This window comes from Sitophilus oryzae, unplaced genomic scaffold (assembly GCF_002938485.1).
Source record: "Sitophilus oryzae breed Bouriz unplaced genomic scaffold, Soryzae_2.0 scaffold_1297_pilon_pilon, whole genome shotgun sequence".
Taxonomy (NCBI): domain Eukaryota; kingdom Metazoa; phylum Arthropoda; class Insecta; order Coleoptera; family Curculionidae; genus Sitophilus; species Sitophilus oryzae.
Genome location: NW_022145945.1, coordinates 8,870,684 through 8,893,004, shown reverse-complemented (window position 1 = coordinate 8,893,004; position 22,321 = coordinate 8,870,684). Strand labels below are relative to the sequence as shown.

Sequence of the window (22,321 nt, the reverse complement as noted above, 5' to 3'; positions counted from 1 at the left end):
CATGGTGCGTCAAAATTTAGGCAATTTTTCGAAATGTCATGACCGTAGAGGGACATATCTGTGATTACATTATACAGGGTGTTGGAAACAATACTGAATATACAATACAGAAATAAGTGCAAGTATTTTAACTGGTAGTATAGTTCAACCCCAGAAACACGCTTATTAGTTTTTTTCGCGAAACATTTTTTTGGGATTATTTTTAGTTTTTAGTTCAGAAACATAATTTCTTGATAATATGGCAACATAGGTAGTAGATTAAATTTACAAGAAAGAAAATCCAGAAAAGATCCAGTGGCTCAAAATTTTTGCAAAAAATATTTTTTTTGGGAAATTTTCAAAGTAAAATAACTCTTACTTGTAAAACAATAAAGAGAAAATATGTTTCTTTTATCGAGATCTACCACCCCTTAAAATACTTGCACTTATTTCTGGGACACCCTGTATGGTTGTGTTTTATTTTATACTGGGTACTTCTCAAAAGTGGCTCACCCCTATAACTTTTGTATTTTTTCTGATAAAAAAACGAGATTTGGTATGTTAGTAGATATATGGCTTAGCATATGGTGCATATGGAAATCAACCCTGCAAGGTAGACACAGAGATACTGAATGCACGTAATTTTTGAATTTTGAAACGTAATTTTACGGGTATCAATTTGCGGGGTTCATAACCGTAAAGTGATGAGGTAGCTATTATACCACAGAATAACTACAATAGAAGGATCATCCAACGTAATAAAAAGCGAACATTTTTTTCTGCAATCTATTGTGGGCACATTCAAGGGCAAAACAATTTTTTTTATTAAATATTTATATAATTACATTAGTCATTTTGAAACAGATTATAGTTATAGTGTTGGTTACAGGATAGCTACGTAAGGCAGTGTCTATGATATTCAATGCTCCCCAATTCAAAAAATACCGACGACTTGACCGTCGCGCCGGGGATTCCAAAATCCGGACGGCGAAGATCCTCGAGAATGGAGCGGCCCTAAATGCTCGAACATCGCATTGTTCTCCGAATTCGAGGTCCATTTAGCGATGCAACTTTTGACCTGTTTGGTTAGCAAACGTAGGGGATGGCTTGGCATTGTGGACAGGAGTGTTTCTAATAATAAAGTGTTTTTAATAAGACTTTAACGTCTTAAAACAGTACTAAAATATATTTTTCACACTCTGTAGGTATAATTTTTCTACCAGAAAGTAAAGTTTTCCAATCAGAACCAAATAGTGATGAGCCTGCATTAATCATCTCATACACCTGTAGGTGTTAGGTATAAATATAAATAACTAATAATATTTATAACTAAATACTTATACTTTCTTTAATATTGGCACTTAAAAGCTTCTTGGCCTTAGCTCAAAGCTCAAAGTAACTATACCTGCTGGTGTATCGATATTAGAGCTTCTACTGCCATTACTCGCTGACGAGTATTCGACACACATGAGCTTTTCTGTGACTGAAAAGTCCGATACGTGATGTTATCTGCCTACCGCACTCCGGACATTCAAAAATCTCATTGCTTTGTTGCCTCTTTACTTTTTGGTCGTCGCTGTTAACTGAGTCTACAATTCTTCTCCATTGAGTTCTATTGTGAGCTGCTTCTTCCCACTCATTCTGCATGTTAATCCCCTTTAAGTTTTCGTGGAAAATGTCCTTGTACCTTTTCAGTTGTCCACCCCGTTTCCTCTTACCGTCTACAAGCTCACCGTAAAGCAGAGATTTTGGTATGCGGTTTTCTTGCCTTCTGCATAAGGGACCAGCCCATCTTAAGCGGGATTTTAATGTAACCATGACTTCAATACTCTCGCAATTAGCTTTTTCAAGGACCGATAAGTTTGATACATGATGGAACTACCGGATTCTTAAGAGTTGTCTAAGGTGTCTCTGTTGCAACTTGTTTAATGCGTTCATATGTCGGCAGTACGGCACCCAGGTTTCGCTACCATATAACATGGTGGGGATTACAAATGCTCGGTACACTGCAAGTTTCGTTTTTGTAGCTACCAAAAAAAAACGCTAAACTTAACGCTTCTAAGCTAACTCTAATTATCTAAACTTCGATACCTAGAATTAGGCGTAGCAATTTTAAATATTTTTTATTATTTTTTTTCCTCGATTCAATTTTATCACTAAACAATTTTTTTACGAATATTGGCAAAAGTTATTGACAAGTTCATTTTCGTTTGTATTTTAATCCAGTGACATTTTACAAAAAAATAACTTTTTTATATTCGAATTTTATGTTTAAAGGCAATATTTTAGTCAATAACCTAATAAATAGTACTTTGAATCAATATAGAACAATCTCTGTTTTTCAGTTTTTACAAAACAGAATATGTTTGTAAAACGGTAAACTTGATACGAATTTTATTACACAGAAATGGAAAGTCCCGCTTTTTTGATCTCGAGATGAGGGTATCCTTACTGGAGCCCCATATTCGTTCTCTCGTAGTTAGCGCTAACCAACATATTTCAATGTAAATTGAAGCAGGACTAGATAATCTTGAATTCCTTTTAAAAGTTTGTAGTAAGTGGGTTAATAATGTTACAACCTTAAATATAAACTATATTCGCAACTTAATTTTACTAAAATTCGAGCGTACGTACGTAGTAATAATAGCATTCAGTCAATTAATGGCTATACAGCAACAGTTTACTGACAGTTTGATCACACCATCACAGCAGATATTCAATTTTAAACAATCTAAACTATATGAAAGATAAGGGAAGAAACGATGATTGTAAAAATAAATAGCATGTATCACTGATCACACATCATTATAATCATATTTTCCATGAAAACTTAAAGGGGATAAGCATGCAGAATCAATGGGAGGAAGCAGCGTGCAATAGAATGCAATGGAGAAGAATTGTAAACTCAGTTAATAAAGATAACCAAAAAAGTAAAGAGACAAGAAAGTAATGAGATTTTTGAACGTCTGGAGTGCGGAAGAGAGATAATTTTCGATTAAGATTAAGATTGTGTAACCATCTTCTGATGCGTGTCAAATACTCGTCAGCAAGTGGCAGCAAATAAAATTGTCCATTTTATGAAATTTTTAAGTATCAACTCCATTTATTGTTCCAATGTAATCCGAATTAGTCAAAACAAATTATATATAAGACTTATAAGTCCCTACCAAATCCAATTGTAGAGTTAAATAGTATAATACTATCCGAAATATAATTAATATAATTTGAAAATAAGAACAAGATGTAGGTTTTACAAATACAGGGTGACAATAAAAACAAACGTACCGATTCTCTCACCTAAATAGGTTTCTAAATAATGGATCTGCATCATTCGTAGAACCGTCAAAGAGAGTTCCTAAACCCCTGTAGAGAGATCAGTTCTAAGAATGGTTAAGAGAAAAGGTGTTCAAACAATAGGATGACAGTCCTAAAATTGGACACGCCAAGAGCATCATGCTAAGACCCAAACCAAGTTTGATTTGTTCTCTAGGAAAACCACCGAATATTAACTAAATCTATGCTAGATATATCGGACCTTGATAACAAATTATCGGTCCTAGAATATAACTACGAGTACATTTTTATTAAGAGGTTGGAGCATATATAGAATGTTTAGCCATTGTTCAACATCACATCATTTATTTTTTGTCGAACTCTCTCAATCACTCGCTCATTACGGCATGCGGCATATCGTAAATTACTGTATAATCTTTTTAGTAACGGTCATTGTCATTTGATTTGGGGTTATAATTTTAATGACGGACATCGATCAACGTCAAAATTAAAATTTGATTCTTGCTGTAAAACATTTTTTGATTGCAAAAGTGCCCGAAAGATTTAACCAAAATGGACAAGCTTATAAATTATGTTTCTCGAGAAAGAGACGCACTTTGGACGCGTGGACGCCGTATATGAAGTAAGTACAATGCAAAGGTGTAATATTCCTATATAAAACACAAATTGATAGCGTTTTTAAATAATATAGCGAGTTGCTGATGCTTTAGAATTAGGTATTTCAACAGTCCAAAGGATTCGAATAAAGAGTTCATGAAAAAATGAATAAATGCCGAAAAAACGGAACTCGCTCATTCAATTATATAGGAACGTAGTTAAAATTTTCTAAACATAACAGGCTACCACGCATAGCTTTTTAAGGGGAGCCCAGGGGTAAGAGACAGCCGGGAAGACTTCCAAAAAGATGGAAAGACAGTGGGCAGTCCATCTCCCAAGAACTCCTACAAAGGCAACCTTAAAACTAACAGATCGACTAGGTCTCAAATAAGTAGAAGAAGATATCTGCATTGATCGAAGAATCTATGAAGACCTATTTTTATTTCAATGAATGTAATCTAAGACTGTATTCCATTGCAAAACCAGGCGAACCAGACCGGTAAACTACGGTAAAGAGCGGTTCCTGAAAAACATCGGTTTGATACGGAACGGTTTGGTAAAATACTGGAAACGTCAAATGTTGACGTTTTCTAAATTTCAATACCTCTATTATAAAATTTATCTTTTATGCATTTTAATGTACCTATTATCTGCTTTTACGTTTGCTTCGTCTTTTCAATGTAGTTTAATATTGATTATTTGACACCTCAAGTGAAGATTTGCAGGTCCAATATTAAAACAGATCAATAATAAATAAACAAATCTAATCAATCTTTATATTTTTATAGCTTACAAAACATTCACGATTACTTGTTTTCTTGTTTTTCATGTTTTCTTTAAATGTTCCTGACTTTAAGAAACAATGGCTGCATGATAAGTTTAAATGGTCCTAAAAAATCATTCTATTTAGTTAATGAAATTTATTTACCTTTACTGCATACCTCCATTGCTTTTGGATGTAAATATAAAATATTATTACAAATTTTAGAAATTAAATGAGAATTTCACTCGAACTTCCAATATTTGCTTCATTTCTGTCACATAAATGACATTGATTGACAGCAAAACCAGAAAAACCAGCCTTCTTACGCTGGTTAGTTTTGTGACAGTTATAACCGAATTTTTCAGAAACCGTGTTCCGTAATAAGAAAACTTTCAGAAAACCGATAGAAACGGAACATAATACTATAACCAAGGTAAGCAACGGAATACACCCTAAAATATTGTTAGATCAGGGTCGTCAAAACTGAAGATTAACTCATGACTACAGTTCCAATGGTGGCCATTCGAATAAAATAAACTTCTCTAACGAATGGCGCTTTAGAATTACAGAATAATTTGTGTAACCTCTACTGCTTAGTTCTTATGGTCCTTAAGTCAGCTCAACTAAAGGCAGAAGAATTTCTTCTGACAATATTTACCCCGACAGAAATATCATCGGTCTCTCTATTCCTACCGAATCTGTAAACATTTTCCGTATTCTACTATCTGTGTTTATTATTCCTGCCGTCGAAAATAAACCCGGCCTCCACTGCCAGCCAAGATTCGGTCGCATATTTACATGGAAAAAGGCCCGCTTCTGGGAAGTAGGGTGTTGCGAGAGGGCGCCCCCTTTGTGCCGCTTAATGATGCGAGAGGGCACCGAAAGAGCGCGACGTTTCGAGGAAAAACGCCGTCGCCGTGCCTCCCCACTCGCCGCCACCTACCTGTTAGCAGCTCGAAGGAATGCGAACGTCAGGGATGGATGGCTCTCGACCATCCCAATTCTGATTTAATTTATTACATTTGCTACGCAATATTTTCAACCCTGCTCTTCTCTGATCTTAAACAGTCAAATCACTTCCATAATTAGGAACGTGGAAGTGACTATTTTGAATTCCCTGAACTTGGACACCTTAAATGTTGTCTAATCTAGAATTTTACAAGTTTTCATGACTTCCATCATCACGAAACTGTCATGCTCAGGTTAATTCATAGTGGGCAACACATAAGACCACAACACAATGGGCACCTACCCCAGCATCCCAGAAAGATAAGTACAATTTACCTTAGATAGGGACTATCAAAAACAGGAAATAGCCATCTTATTCGATGGCTATTAGTCAAGCAGCACTAAACACGATCAACTCAGTAACCATCAATTCGAAGTTGGTTAAAGAATCACTAGAGAAGCTCAACAAATTAGGGAGAGAAAATAAAGTCCTCCTACTCTGGATGCCTCCCCACCAAGGGATAGAAGGCAATGAAAAGTCAATGATCTAGCTAGAAAAGGAGGGAACACTCCACTAACTGGACCAGAACCGTTCTGTTTTCCAAGTGGGAACCAACTGAAAGCGGAACTGAAGAACCCGGAAGAGTCCATCCGTAACCTGGAATGGGTGTCTTCCAATGGTCTAAGACATTCGAAAAAGTTCCTCAGAACTTACGACCGAGAAAAAATCAATCTTCGAATTGTCACGGAGTTTCTAACAGGACACTGTCTCCTCAACGAACACCTCATAGGCTGAAGCTGAGAAATAACGGCGAATGCAGATTCTGTGGGGAAAATGGAGAAACTCCAGAACACCTAATCACTGAGTGCGCCGTTCGTGCCTTTGTAGAGCCGTCTCAGATACTGACTTTTGTTAAAGTCCTGGGACTACATTCTACAACTTCCAGGAAGATACCCATATATGGTGAGTTATAAACTCTATTATGAACTATATTCAAGAAAGGGGGACACAATAGATATTTAAGGTCATGGTGATTAACCCCGTCCCCCTCTTACTCATTCTACATTGTATGTGTAGTGTATAGAGTGAAAATTTAAAAGGAGAATCGCGAATAAATCTTTACAAAAATACGATCAGGAAAATGCCAAACACATATAAGAAGCTTGAAGAGGAATAAAAAAATACGGTACTTTTAAAGCACCCCGCCTCCCCTGCAGAGCTGCGACAAGTTAGTTTCAAAAAGTCTTAAATCTTCAGTCTTAAGTAATTTCTAAAATCAAAATAAATTTAAATCTTAATCAAAGACTCTTAATTCAGTTTCAAGTTTCAACATAAAGTCTGTTGTCTCTTTCCCAACCCTGGCGGACATGTACGTGAGTATGTTTGTGTATATTCGGCATGCGTGTCTCCTTTATGTATTTGAGAGTAACAGGTAGTTTGAATAGCACATACCGAAAGGGCAGAACGGATGCTGTAGATGGACCGACCATTCATTTTTCTGCTTTTTTTTTCTTCTTTCATCTACGTACCGGTTTAAAGTACCACCATCAAGGCTCGTTGGGCGATAAAGCAAGCAAACCGACAATAATACAGACTTCTAATTATCGGAATTACTTAATATAACAACGAGCAACAGAGATCTACAGGATGTTGTTATGTATATAAAGATGTTTACTCTACTTGTGTGTTCGAGGAGGACTTGGTAGTGTTTGATCACTACATTCCTGAGAAGAAACCAAGTGATAATATTATATTTTAGTCACTTCTTTCATTGAGCTTCCATCATTCACAAAAATAATCGTAAAAGGTTTTAAAGGATAATTTTTTTTTCATTCGACTATGCATTTCCTCACCACGTGTATAGAAACTTTTTTTCATATTTTTTGATGAGGAATCAATAAGCCAGATAATTACATTAAAAAAATTTAAAGGTTATTGCTATGAAACTTTGATTAAGGCAAATTAATATAATTGCTTTTATCTCATCAGGGAGGCCCATATCGACAAAATATCAAGAGCAAGAAACAATTTTTAATCGGCATCAAACAGTCTACACAATTTTTAGTAGCGCAAATATTTTGTAGAAAAATATTCCATTGGTAACCCAGATGCACGTCTCTGATGAAAATTTCGGCTGTTTCTAATATTGCACTCTTATCCTCAAAATTTCATTCGAATCGCAAAACGCACTTGTAAGAAAATTATAATAAATCGAAAAAAAATAAGACCCCTGCAGCTTTTGAAACACCTCTCGAATTTAGGACAACCTGTACAAAAAAAGAACTTTTTTACTGATTCCGCAACTTAAACAACTATTTTCAGCAAAAAAAAATACCACAGAGCAACTGCCTTTACAAAGTTCGACGTAAATAACGAAGAGGTCAAGAAACAAGATACACCAAAGTACGTAGAAAATAATCTAATAATACCAAATGGCAAAATTAAAAAGTCCCACCAAAGATGAGATAAATTAGGATAAAGATCATGTTTTGTTACAAACCTTGGCTTATTCAAGACGAAAGATAGCATTTCAGAGAAATATACCACTTTTTGAAAAATAAAGAAAACCTTAATTAGGTATTTGAATGGCCGCAAAATCACAGGTCTTTAAAATTCCTGATGCGTATTAAGATGTGGACCATTCGTTTTCCTTAACTATACTTAAAGAGAAAGATTTATCTGTAAACGTGTATGGTTTGGGTTAACAGGTAGATTGACCAAGACATTTTGAAAAGCTAGGGGTCCTTTCTATTTCTCTTTTCTAGAAATTTCAAAATAGACAATTAATTTTCATTCCTTGTGGCAAAAACAGCCGACAGATAAAGAAAGGTAACTTGAGAATTGGAAAATAACCACTTTCGAAAATATTCATTACAGTAGTAATTATACAGGGTGGCCTAGTAATTCCAAAAAAGCGTCATATCAGGTTTCGGATTTTTCGGAAATTTTGTGACAAATCCATTAACCAAAAAAAATAATATACAGGGTGGCGCCTCTCATACGCCGCGGAGGCTCCAAAGAGAACGAGTTTTGTATTAAAATGAAATTTTGTGAGCATATGTAGGTTAATTCAAAGCACTTTTTAAAAATATAGAGAGTTGTTAAGGGTGTCCCCAAAAAAGTTACATATGAAAGTTGTGTTTTTTGTAATGGAACACCCTATATATTAATTGATTTTCGGATTCTGGGAGAAAAATAAAGGTGAGTTTTATAAGAGAAGTATATGACTAAAATATAAGGTTTTTGACATATTTAACATTTTCTAGAAATAAAGAACTATTATTTTTAAATTACAATAAAAGCTACCTAAATTGGAATTTACCCGGTATAGCCTAATATGTAGTTAAATTTACTATTGTACTTTAAATCAAATTAAAACTTGATCCAAAAAGTTATACAGGGTGAGACAAAATTAATAATGAACATTGGGTCACCTTTAAAAGCATGTTACTCTTTTTTTTTTAAATGGAACACCCAGTATATTATTCCGATATTCAATGGAGAATTTAATATTATTATTATTTTATGTCTCTTCAAAATACTATTAAGGTTGGCTACCTCTCAAACAAAGATTTCCCTAGATATTTCCATTTTCATGATTTGATCTGAGTAGATCTTTATTATTTAATAAAATCTGGGAGGTTGTGATATGTCTGTCGTTACGTCAACATAGCTGTTTAATTAGTCGAACTTTAACAACTAGTTATCATTTTGTGCCAGTTAAAATAAAAAATTTCTCAGAAATTTGCCGAAAATGCAAACTTATCCTAGAGAGAATCATCAGAGAGAATTGATATGATTCTATTAGTTGATGAATTCAGTGTGCATTCACCAATTAATAGGATATTTAAATGCTCCTGATTTTATCTAGTTATGTTTTTTATGGGAATATGTTAAAGACAGTGTTTACAAAACCAGACCAACTATTGTCGACAACATGTGCTTTTTAAAATGTAAAGATCCTTTTAAAAAGACAATCATTTTATGCAGTTAACAGGAAAGGAAGCATTTTGAGCATTTCATTTCATTTAGCTAATTTTTGTCACATAATTATAGGTTTATATCTAGTTTTAATTGTGTAATAATTAAAATATGTTTTATAAGTGTATCTTTTTATTACCGTTGAGTATTTTACTCTACAATCTTTAATTTTTGTTAAATTAACAAAATGTATATCATAGCCACCCTAGATTTTTTCAAATAATAAAGATCTACTGAAGCAAAATTACAAAAATTAAAATATCTAGGAACCTTAATAATATTTTGAAGATATATAAATTCCCCATTGAACTCCGGAGTAATATACTGGGCGTTCCGTTTAAAATAAAGGAGTAACTTGCTGTTAAAAGTGACTAATGTTCCATATTAATTTTGTCTCACCCTGTATAACTTTTCTGGTCAAATTTCAATTTGGTTTAACATACAATGGTTACTGTAATTAAATATCAGGAAGTACAAGATCAACTAAAAGTTAGGTAGCTGTTATCGGAATTTAAAATTTACTCTTCATTTTCACAAAATTTGAAATATGTCAAAATCCTTAGATTTTAGGTATAAGGTTCGTTAATAAAACTCACCTTTATTTTTTTCCTAGAATCCGAAAATCAATTAATATATAGAGTGTTCCATTAGAAAAAACAAAACTTTGATGTGTAACTTTTTTTGGAGACACCCTGTATAATTCTATAAATATATATATTTATAAAATGCTTTCAGTTAACCTGCATATGCTGCCAAAATTTCATTTCGATAAAACTGCCGTTCTCCTTGGAGCTTCCACGGCGTATGAGAGGCGCCACCCTGTACAGCATTTGATTTAAAAACCACTACCACCATGTTGATTCAGCAGAACAGTTAGTAATAAAAGTACATGTGAAAATTCTTAATGCTATGAAAGTATTTGGAAACAGGTCTTGAGCGTTTTTTTTCATAAACGTTGGTTTTGCTGACTTAATGCATTTTATAAATTCACGAAAATGTATTAATTCATTAGGCATTGACTCATCTAAATCATTTGGATAACAGGTTATTAAATGCCTGGACTTATCATTAATGTCATCAATACTTAAAGTAGATAAATCACTAAAGAGAAAAACCAAATTTGGTTGAAAAGTCATTGTAGGCACTTTTCCTATAGGAAATTTCAAGGATTAATTTATCAATAATAACAGTAAATACATTTATCATTTATCCTAAAATCGTCCCTAGCGTTAAATAGAGTTTCTTTATCACTGGTTTCATCAAATTGTCGTTTCCGTTTCACTTTTCTCTTTTTATCTGCCGCATATTCTTTCTCACCGAACAATTCTATGGCCCTTCTTTCATTTTCCTCAAATGATTTAGTATTATCTAGATTTCTAATTTCAGAAAAATATTTTTCCAATGAGCTATATAAATCTGCAGCAAGTTGTAGATCAATATCCACTATTTGAAGCTTTTTATTGACCGCATCTAATCTATTTAAAACGTCTGTCCAAAATACCGCCATAAAACCCATTTCTAGGCTTTTGAATTGTTTAAGGAGACTAGAAGCATCTAATCGGGTTTTAGGCTTTTCGGTATCGTCTTCAGAAATTGACTCCCACGTGGATTTTATTTCATTGGAAGACAAAGATAGTGATTGGCAAGCTTCATTTTGTGCAGACCAACGTGTTTTTAATATATTTTTTAATGTTTTTGAATTTATTTTTTTATATTCGAGGTATTTCTGTATTTATTAACTGGAGGCATGGCACAATGCAGTAAAAAATAACCCAAGCGAATTATATATTTAAACAATAATAATAGTTAAGTAAATAAATATGTAATCGGCTAAGGCTATATTCGAAATATTTTATGAACAAATAAAAGTTAAAAAAAAAGATAAATATTTTGGTATTCTCAAAATTTGCCACCCCTAAAAATCTGCCGCCCCAGGCCCGGGCCTAGTTGTCCTAGGCTTAAGTCCGGCACTGGTAGTATGAAGAAAAATTTGAAACATTAAAAAATCGGATTTTTTTGAACGTGTAGTAGAAGCTTTCAGATCACCCTGTGTTTATTTAAACTATTTTTCTACTTAAAATAATACACATGATATTATCGTAAAACTATATAGCCAAGGAAAAATTGTTTTACGCTCTGCAGAATTTCGCAGTGCCCCATTATAAGTAAATTATATTCCACTTACCGATAGCTGGTCTTTATTTATACTATTGTCCGTATAATACACTAAAACGCTGACTGCCAAAGGTCTAGTTTCGCGCAGCTTAGAAGCTAAGAGCATGCACGCAGTACCGAGCAGCTGCAGCTGAGTCTTTTTTATCGCACAACACATTAAAAATCGGTCCATATAGTTCGTTGCTAAAGAGAACACTTCGTCTTGACACTTTTGTTCTTCACACACCTGCAACAAAAACAATTTAGCTATTAGTATTTTATATTAATAGATAAACATCCCCAACTTAATAGTTTTTCTAATAAATATTATCACAGACATAATATCTAGTAGGTTTGTCTGGTATATCCCGACTTTTTTTATTTACATAGAATGCCAAACACTTGCTAATTATTCGCATGTTTTTTTGTCTAAATCAAATGATAATTTATGACATATTTCATAGACCATTCTTTTTTTCGAAAATGAGCTAGATACTTAGTGATAATCGAAGTGATAATATAAATTCACAATGGTAAATAAATTAAAAAGAAGTACCGGGTGGCCAACTAAGAATGGACGCCGGCTGTATCTCAGAAACTAATTACCGTATAACTTTGGGAAAAAAATTCTTATAAGTAAATCGACCAAGAGAAATCGCTGGAAATTATTTTCAAGTTCGAAAAAAGTCCACTAGGGGTCGTTTCTCTTATAGCCAATCAGAAAACCGGGGTTTTATCAAAAATATGCAGGTGAACAGGTATTTTAAATATTACTATAGTACTAGTATTTTGCATTATCTCATAAAATAAAGTGGTGGGCGAAAGTTAAACTTGCTTTTATTAAAATAAGGATAACTCTGGTTTGGGTTAGCCGATTTAAACAAACTAGGGCTCGTTTAAAAGAGCTTTTCTTCCTTAATGATCTCCAGTATAAATTTTGTTTTTAAATTTTTTTTCGTGGTGGCTAGAAGGCGCTGTTTGACATCATAACAGTTATTACGCTTTTGCATAAAAAATTTAAATAGGAGGCTATATTTATCTTTACACAGTTAAACAGAGCACAAAATTTCCAAAATATCAGCGCAAACCGCAACTTTCTACCTTCTTTCTAACCGGAGATATTAAGAGAACAAATCATGTTAGGTTGCCGCTTAGAAAAGCTCTTTTAAACGAGCCCTAGTTTGTTTAAATCGGCTAACCTAAATCAGAGTTATCCTTATTTTAATAAAAGCAAGTTTAACCTTCCCCCACCACTTTATTTTATGAGATAGAGCATACTCTATATCAAAAAAATTATAAATTTCTCGATAATTACAAGTAATATTTAAAATACCTATTCACCTGCATATTTTTGATTGATTTTCTGATTGGCTATCAGAGAAACGCCCCCTATAGCGGACATTTTTCGAACTTGAAAATAATTTCCAGCGATTTCTCTTGGTCGATTTACTTATAATAATTTTTCCCTAAAGTTATACGATAAGTAGTTTCTAAGATACAGCCGGCGTCCATTCTTAGTTGGCCACCCAGTACATATTATATTCTATTTTTATAACAAGATTAATTTTTTGAGATATTTTAGACTTCTATCGTTGATTGATCGAGAGATGCGCAATCTTATAGGCGATTTCGTGGCACAAAACATGTCCGAGATGTAGCTGGCATTACCGTCAGCCTGTCCGAGAACTCTGAGATTTAGCTTAGTTCTGCGCCGCTTGCCGCTTAGAATGCTGCGCTGACAGTCGTTTACAGAGTAGCGAATAAAGAATAATGTACTGTAGTTCTGCTTTTAGTTGACAGAGTGGTTGCCGGAGACAGTATTGCCAGAACTACGATTAACGCAGATTTAAGGATTTTGGGCACAGTACATTAATAATAAGGATTTCCTATCATTAAATAATTTAATATAATATTATATGAATAAACAAAGAACGGTATCAGATTTGGCTTGCAAATGAAGATCGCTGTTATTTTATATGTAAAATATTATAGTAAATGTCAATAATCGTTATTTCCAAGCCAACTAAAGGACTTTTTTCGATTATACGACATATTCAGTACCTATAAAAGACATTTTATTTTTGTTGTTTATTTTATGTTTAACACGAATACATTTTTAATACATAAACGCGGATTTTTCATCTAAAGATATTTTCGTCAAACGTATTACAGATATACACATTTTAATGTGGCAACACTGTCGCTTTCAGATCCACAACGTCTTCGATATGCCTTCGCTGACCGAATTAGAAAAAATAAGTGTTTTGTGCGTTGACCGCAGAATGATTGGTGTCTCCACCGTACAGCACTTGAGGCGTAAGGGGAAATCAAGTCAGCCTTGTCACGAATTCGCTCATTAGGTTGGGTATCTTCCCAATTCTTTCAATTGACGCTTCTATATTATTATATAGAAAGTACTTAAACATTTTTATCATTATATCATATTGTTTTGTAAAATGGCTATTTCATAACTAGATTTAGCATTGGCCATGGGTATTTCTAATAGTTATTAAGCCTACACAATACATTTTAGACGGCCATAGTAAAACTGATCTTCTAAATAAAAACATAAACAACACAAAAAAAACAATACATTATCTAGGTAGAAAGAAAATTTCAATCACTTAGGTATATAAATCTAATTTGCACCTAGCTGCGAAATAAAGAAACAGTTTTAAAACTACCATAAGGATATTAGAATTAAAAAAAGAACAGAAAAAATTCTACTGTTATCCAAAATTTCAGTTTAGTATCTAAATTTCTCTAGTAGATATAGATGTTTCAATAATTATTGTCATAATATTATGATCAATATATGTTATTTATGTTGTTAATTATTTTTTGTGTGTTTTGTTTTGTATGTTTTAAGAATACATATTATAATGCTATATCAAAAATATTTAATATAATTTTTATCCATATGCTATATCGATATTAATAAAAATTATGTACATCCCTAATATAAGAATAAACACTTTGTCCCGCATTGAAGAAGCTTCATTTTTTTTATATTTTTGGGCTAAGACATTCTAAAAGAAATATCGTATGGTCGAATAAAAACGGCGTCAGCTATGGCTATGAAATAAAGATCGCTGTCAGTTTATATGTAAAATTATATGGGAAATGTCATCGAGTCAAGTTTCATTACGTATTACAAAAAATGACATACATTTAAAGTATTCTCCAATTATCCAAATGAATTCACAACAATATTTGTAGATATTTTTATGAAAATATCCACAAATGTTGACTGATAAAGTACTGAAGTATCAAGTGTCAGTATTACTCAACATGTACTATTATTGCACATACCTACATTAATATGTGGAATAATTATTGGACAGGATAACTGTATTCGGTACGATACGGTCAAATTTTAACCAATCGAGTTAAAAAAACCGTGCGTTTAAATTCAAGGCCGCTCGATACTAGACCAGAAGATTTTCCGCAGAGTCCACCGAAGACCGTCTATGTGCTAAAAATAGAAAACAAAATGGAGGTCGCAGTTTTCCGATGAAGCACATGAAGAAGAAGAAGAAGAAGAAGAAGAAGACAAAGAAGAGAAGAACGTACATTCCATTGAATAGTTGACTTTAAAATGACAACATATTTTTTGCACTAATAGTCTATTACTGTCAAATACTATATACTAATACTATAGCAAGTGAATTAGTTTTTCAATGAATAGATTTAGTGCTTTTATCTTCATAGAAACTCGACCAAATGTCATTTAAAACCACTTTACAGGGTGGCACAATCTGAAGTATCTCTTATCAATGAAGTTGAAAAACAGGAATTGGTGCATTTCCGCAGAAAAATGCTCGTCACATACTATTCAAAAAGGCGTAATAATAATAATAGCTCCCGTATATAGCGTTTAACGCCTTGGGAGTAGCAAGGTACAGCTTGCTATACTAGAGCCGTTCGGTATACAAGGAAGGTAATGTGGCTAGCACTACGCTTCACCGCCTATTATTACCTCAGGATTGTGAATCCCAAGTACTCATTGAAGGCTGAGTCGACCTAGGTACCCAAACTATATTAAAAATAGTCGGCTGATGAAATGCCGGGTGTAGGATTCGAACCCACTATCTTGAGATTGGTAGACGAGAACCTGTATCTCTACGCCACCGGGCACCTTATTCGAAAAGGCTTCCAAATACTAAATGCTGATTTCAGCTATTTAAAAGTTGAAAAACTCAAAAAGGATGCATTTCCGCAGAAAAAAAATTGTAACATATGTACTATTTGAAAAAGCTTCCAAATACTAAATAGTCTTTAGTACTTGGTGGTACTTAGGTTTAACCAGAATTGCCAAAAACTAAAAAATAGTTTAAAAAGGAAGTTACCACCCAAGAATCGATATACTAAACCGCTCAGTGGATCAAAATTAAGTCCTACAATTCTAACAAATCAATTGTACGAGTTCCCCTGTATATATGGGTAATGGGTTTCAGGGACATCATGTATGTATATATGTATGACGCCAAGATATATATTCGCTTGTAAATGTACAATATGTGTCTAACAGCGAGCGCACGACTTAAATTTAAAATTGAAATGACGATTTTTGCGAGTCCCGAGGCCTCTTTTGGGATCAGCTGATTATTTACTGGGACGGAGTCATTCACCTCACCTTTGCACGTACTCCAATGTGGGTTTTCTTATTATAAGTCGCGAATTGCTTGAATCCACGACTAGTACAGCAGTGAATTGCCAATAGTTTCGTTTTTGTTCAAATCGGTAGCAATAGTTATAACATAAACAACGTTTTCTATACAGCTACAGAAAACAAACCCATACTAAACACCATAGAAAACTTTTAAAAGACCTTAAGCCACCTACTATTATAGGTGCCTCAATAATAATTACTTAATATATAAAAATCAGAAGTGGTCGGAAAAAGCTATGAATCTGGCATCGCTGCACCGCATGTTTACGATATCGTTGGTATACAGATAGTCTTATTAGTGGATCTCTTGAACAAATTAAAAAATATTCCATTTCAAATATAATAATTATTGTCCTTTAAATAATTGTATTAATTAATATAATTTAAAACTGATTTGGACAAAACAAGTATGCTATGCTTTTTAATAATAAAATTATACAGAATGAGTCTTAAATAAGTGTATGTATTTTTAAGTGCAGTATATTTCGATCCCAGAAACAGCAGGACTTTTTTGAAAAGTGTTTATGATTTTTTTTTAGTTTTTAGTTAAACACATAATTTCTTGATAATATGACCACATTGGTAGATTAAATATAAAACAAAAAAAAAACAGAAAAGATCCAGTGGCTCTCAAAATTTATGCAAAAATTTTGAGTAAAGTAAAATAACTCGGTTATTTTGGACTCGGTAAAAAATATGTTTCTTTTATCGAGATCCACCAGCCCCGACAATATATGCACTTATTTAAGAATCGCCCTGTATATATTTTAATTTATGAATAGATATTATATTATTAGCAAAAAAATTAAACTAAAGTCAATGTCAAGCTCAAACAAAAATTGTGTCTAAACTAACAATTTTTTAAAAATGTCTATACCTATGAGGCGGATTCATCTCTCCAAAAAAAAACATCCTTTATGGGTATTTCGCCACTGCACTGCAAGAAAATCTACAGATACAGACCCTTAAATGTTAGAATTAAAGAACATATAAAGATTATTTAAGAAAGGGTGATTTTGGCAAATCTAAGATTTGTCAGCATTCATGGGACACAGGGCACAGAATAAATTTTAATAACGCCAAAATTATAATGAAAGAAGCGATAGCCTCTAAAAGAAAAATAAAAGAGGCTTTTTTAATTTAATCTAATAAAAATAAATGTATTGCTCATAGCATGTAGATGCTAGTAATGTATGGCTTCTTTGATTTTAAAGAACATAACATAAATAAACATAATATACGTAAAATTTAAAAATAAGCATACGGAAAGTTAGGGGCTTTTTGGTTTTACCTTATTAAGTAATTGTTATCAGGTAGTAATTGTTAATTTTGAAGTTCAACTTGATATTATAATGTCATTTTAACAGAACGTCAACGGTTTCTTGTAGACGTATCTGTTTTAAAAAAGTAAAGTGTTCTCGAATAGTTGAATTTAAATATTTTATATATATAAAATAGTTTTTTTCTTTATTCTTTGTATTTTTTTTTTTGCTTCCGACGACGGACAAAGATAAACTTTCCGAAACGTTAAGCATTTTTTTTGTTAGGCAAATTTGTATAACTGTAAACATAACTTCTGATAGGCAGTGTCCGTTTAGGTTTAACACAGAAGAGTTTACAAAAAATAACTATTTTATTTTGTAGATTTTCTTGCAGTGCAGTGGCGAAATACCCATAAAGGATTTTTTTGAAGAGTAACAATTTTTTAAAACAATTGGTTGGCTGTATCTGTGGCTGTACTATGATGTTAGGAGAAATAGGTATACAGCTAGGTCTCATTGAATAAACATAAAATTAATGTATAATGATAATAAATTTCATATTGAATATTTCAAAAATAGTTACAATTTTATACAAAGAACGCAAAAAATATTCAAATATTTTACTACTAACATATAAATTGCAGGCAGCTTATCTGATTTAATTAAAAAATTACGATTAATCTTGCAAAATTAAGTTCTTTAAAAAAATCGATTTTAAGTTTCCTTTTTCAGATGTGGCAAAAAATCGTAGAGTGGTAAAATTGCCTTAAATAATGCCATTTAAAATTTAAATGTCCAAAACGAGGTCTACGGACAAGCGAATCATCGCCCCAATACCGTCTAAAATTAAAATTCGTACTGTTTCAAATAGAAATACACATAAACAGTGTGCCCACGAGAGTGTGACCGTGTCGAGGATCGCCCAGACTAATTATAAAGCAAAAAAAAAACAACTGCGAAGGCGTATATATTTCTAGACATTTAAAAAACTCCACGACTTTTAAAATTTAAAGACCCTTTTCCGTCTCTCTCTCTAGGCAGAGGGAATCAGCTGATAAAACAGAAACAAAACTATTTATAAGTCGTCGACGTGTGTACTGTCAAAGATAACGGAGGATAAATTTTTAGATAAATTTGTTTTTGGTTTAGAATCGTTGATGTTTACATCACCGGCCAATCGCTGATAAGTGACCCAATTTTTTAATTTTACATTTTGAAGATACCGAGAATGATTTAGCTTATTATTTAAAGGGCCTCGACATTTAAATTTATAGGAAAACCTATATTTTAAACTAGCAGAGTCTACTCAACGAGTCATGGAAGATATCGACAGACGATGTCCATGAAATGACAGAAAATACAATTTGCCTGCGAATTAAAATTACACACAACTGTCACTGTTAGGGTTCTAAATATAATTTCCATTAAAAATTATTATATAAAAATATTTAAAAATCATTTTTACACAATATAAAAATAAATTACAACTGGCAGTAAGTGCCATTAAAAAATAAAGAAGAGTAGGGGCCAAGTAACTAACATCTAAGGCTTGACCTCGCCAAAATTATCACCAATTGTCGTTCCCCAGCCGTCTTTGACACCTTTTTTTTCGATCGTATGGAATATTAGTACACCGGGTGCGTCTCAAAAGTGACTCACCCCTATAAATATTTTATTTTTACAGATAAAAAACGGGATTTGGTATGTTAATATACGACATAAATTAGGATTTGTCTTTGACACGTTGAAAGATACGTCAATTATTAACGTATTCAATTGTTTTTGGTCACTTCGTGTTTCATCGGAATTGACTACAACTTTAGATTTTTAAATGGCACACTCGGTGTATTTCTACTTTAATTGGCAGAAAATGACACTCTGAGTAGAATGACATAATATCATATGTCAACTTTTGACATTTTCGCATATGGTTTATTTGAAATTGTAACATGTGGTTCATAACCACAATTTCACTCGAAATAGCAAGTGAGTGGCACTAAATTATTCAGTAAAAAATGCTTTTTCCAAATATTCTAATAAGCCACCCTTGTTTCATTTGAAAAAATTGATATATGATTAAAAATACGATTTGGGCATCTTTTAACCAGTCAGGAAAAGACACGAAAAACATTAGACGATCAAATCTATTTTTCCAAGGCTCTTGATTAAAAATTAGTATTTTTAACACAGCCATGGCACTCTAGATTGAAATTTAAAATACTTTTAAAGCAAAAAATTTTATAAAAATTTTTAAAAAATTTTTTTTAAAACAAAAATGTCAAAAGTGACCTATATACCGAGGGTGCTATTTAAAAATCAAAAGTTGTAGTCATTTCCGGTGAAACAGGAAGTGACCAAAAACAATTGAATACGTCAATCAATCCTAATTTATGTCATATACTAACATACCAAATCTCGTCTTTTTTTTATCTGAAAAAAAATGTTAAAGGGGTGAGCTACTTTCGAGACGCACCTCGGTAACTATTATCATGATTTTGTGTTCAAAAGAGTTATACCGGGACCCCATTAGGCCACACGCCACGCTATCCCACGTGGGCCCACGTAGGCCCACTTGAGCCTACGGGTTGCGACGTAGGAAAGAGTGTACACATGAGATCTGGGACAGACGACACACGTGTGATAGCGTGGCATGGCGTGACAATACATGTAATTAAATGGAAAAACGCACAGATCTTCATGACGGGGGGTGGCATGGCGTAGCATGGGGTGGCGTGGCGTGTGGCGTAATGGGGTCCCGGCTTTAAAGTGTTAAATACAAAAAAAAATGATCTCATTTTTTTATATCTAACTAGAAATATTTAAATGTCCTTAAACTCAATTGCAATACACAATAAAAACATTGCAAAACGTGACAAAACCAAATAATTTACTATTAAAGTATAGTCAGCAATTATATAACGGTACAATATATAAACATTAATCATCAAATAGTTCAAAACTATAGATTGCGAAATATTGCCCTGTGTTAAGATTTATATTATTTATATTCCGTTGCTACACAAACAAAAACAATTTTTCTGCAGCACAGTCCTAGCTTTTATTTTTCCCTCTACGGTCTTACATTACTTAATAGACAATGAAATTTAAAACATTAACATATATTTTAAATAAATAGTCTTTTTTTACATGATGTGCTAAAGTCGAATTAAAAAGCATACCCGTTTGGAAGAATACTTAATTAATTCAAAAATATTTAAAATTATTAACAGAGAAATCGGGTATTTATCCTGCAGCAACGGCTGATTCGAAAAATTCATGAATGAAAACTGGAATCGGTCGCAAGGTGCCCAAGGTGGCCAACCTGTCGGCGAACACAACCGGCAACACCGGTTCGGCCCGGCATTTAAAAACCGGCCGGCTTCGACGTTGCCACGTTTACCCGGCGAATGAATGAACTTCGGAGATTTTACAGACAAGGAATTGTGTATTTAGAACATATTCAAAAAAGTTTTTTTAGTATTTTTTTTATATTCCAAAAGTAATATAAAAAAAAATATTCCTTGCTTGAAAAATAGATGGAAAATATATTAACCATCTAAGATTCGCCGATGACATAGTCCTATTAGCCAATAGTCCTGAAGAAGGAGAAACACAAATTAACCAACAAAGCAATATAGTAGATCTCAAAATGAATTTAACAAAAACTAAAGTAATGTACAATGAGCTGGTTTGGTTTGGTAGAATAAATATATTTTGGACAACTAATACACAGCTCGGGATCTCTACTACCAGAAATCAACCGAAGAATTAAGTTAGCATGGGGTACTTCTACAAAAAACTCAATCATATTCAAATCTAAAATGCCACTTTATCTAAGGAAGAAAACATTCGGCCAATGTGTATTGTACTACCAGTCATGACCTATGCATGCGAAACTTGGACTCTTAAAAACGGACATTACCAGAAAACTGCAGGTCGCACAACGCTCAATTGAACGAAATATGCTGGGAATAACCAGGAGAGACCGTAAAAGAATAGAGTGGATACGACAAAAGGATCCAGGAAATAGATGTCATCCACAGAATCAAATCCCTCAAGTGGCAATGGACAGGACACCTGGCAAGAAGGACAGACAACAGATGGACAACAAAAATTACAGCATGGTACCCACGAGGAATTAAAAGATGTAGAAGAAGGCCGAACCTGACCATGATATTAGGAAATTAGCAGGGATAACTTGGGCCCCATAGCCAACAATAGACAGCAATGATCCCAACTACAAAGGGAGTATCTAAGTATGTGAGGGAGGCTACACCATAATTAGAAATGGTTGAATAAGCTAAAAATTATGAGGATGACGATGATGATTCCTTGTTGGATATATCCCGATATTTACTTTTTAAAGTATCACCCTGTATAAAATAACTTAAAAAACGATATAATATAAGAGGTGCCCGGTGGCCTAGAGGTACAGGCTCTCGTCTACCAATCTCAAGGTGTGGGTTCGATTCCCACACCCGGCATTTCATCAGCCGACTATTTTTATTAAAATAAAAATAGTTTGGGTACCTAGGTCGACTCAGCCTTAAATTGAGTACTTGGGATTCACAATCCTGAGGTAATAATAGGCGCTTGAGGCGTAGTGCTAGCCACATTACCTTCCTTGTATACCGAACGGCTCTAGTATAGCAAGCTGTACCTTGCTACTC

At 33.3% G+C, this 22,321-nt stretch overlaps 1 protein-coding gene across 1 annotated transcript in view; it reads right to left on the bottom strand.

The window, feature by feature from the left end:
- LOC115874712 (G1/S-specific cyclin-D2-like) overlaps window positions 1-22,321 on the bottom strand; it is a 98,055-nt gene that overhangs the window by 72,428 nt on the left and 3,306 nt on the right. The window contains exon 2 of the mRNA XM_030889956.1: window positions 11,749-11,964. Within this exon, the coding sequence (XP_030745816.1) occupies window positions 11,749-11,964 (216 nt within the window). The remainder of the gene's footprint in view (window positions 1-11,748; window positions 11,965-22,321) is intronic.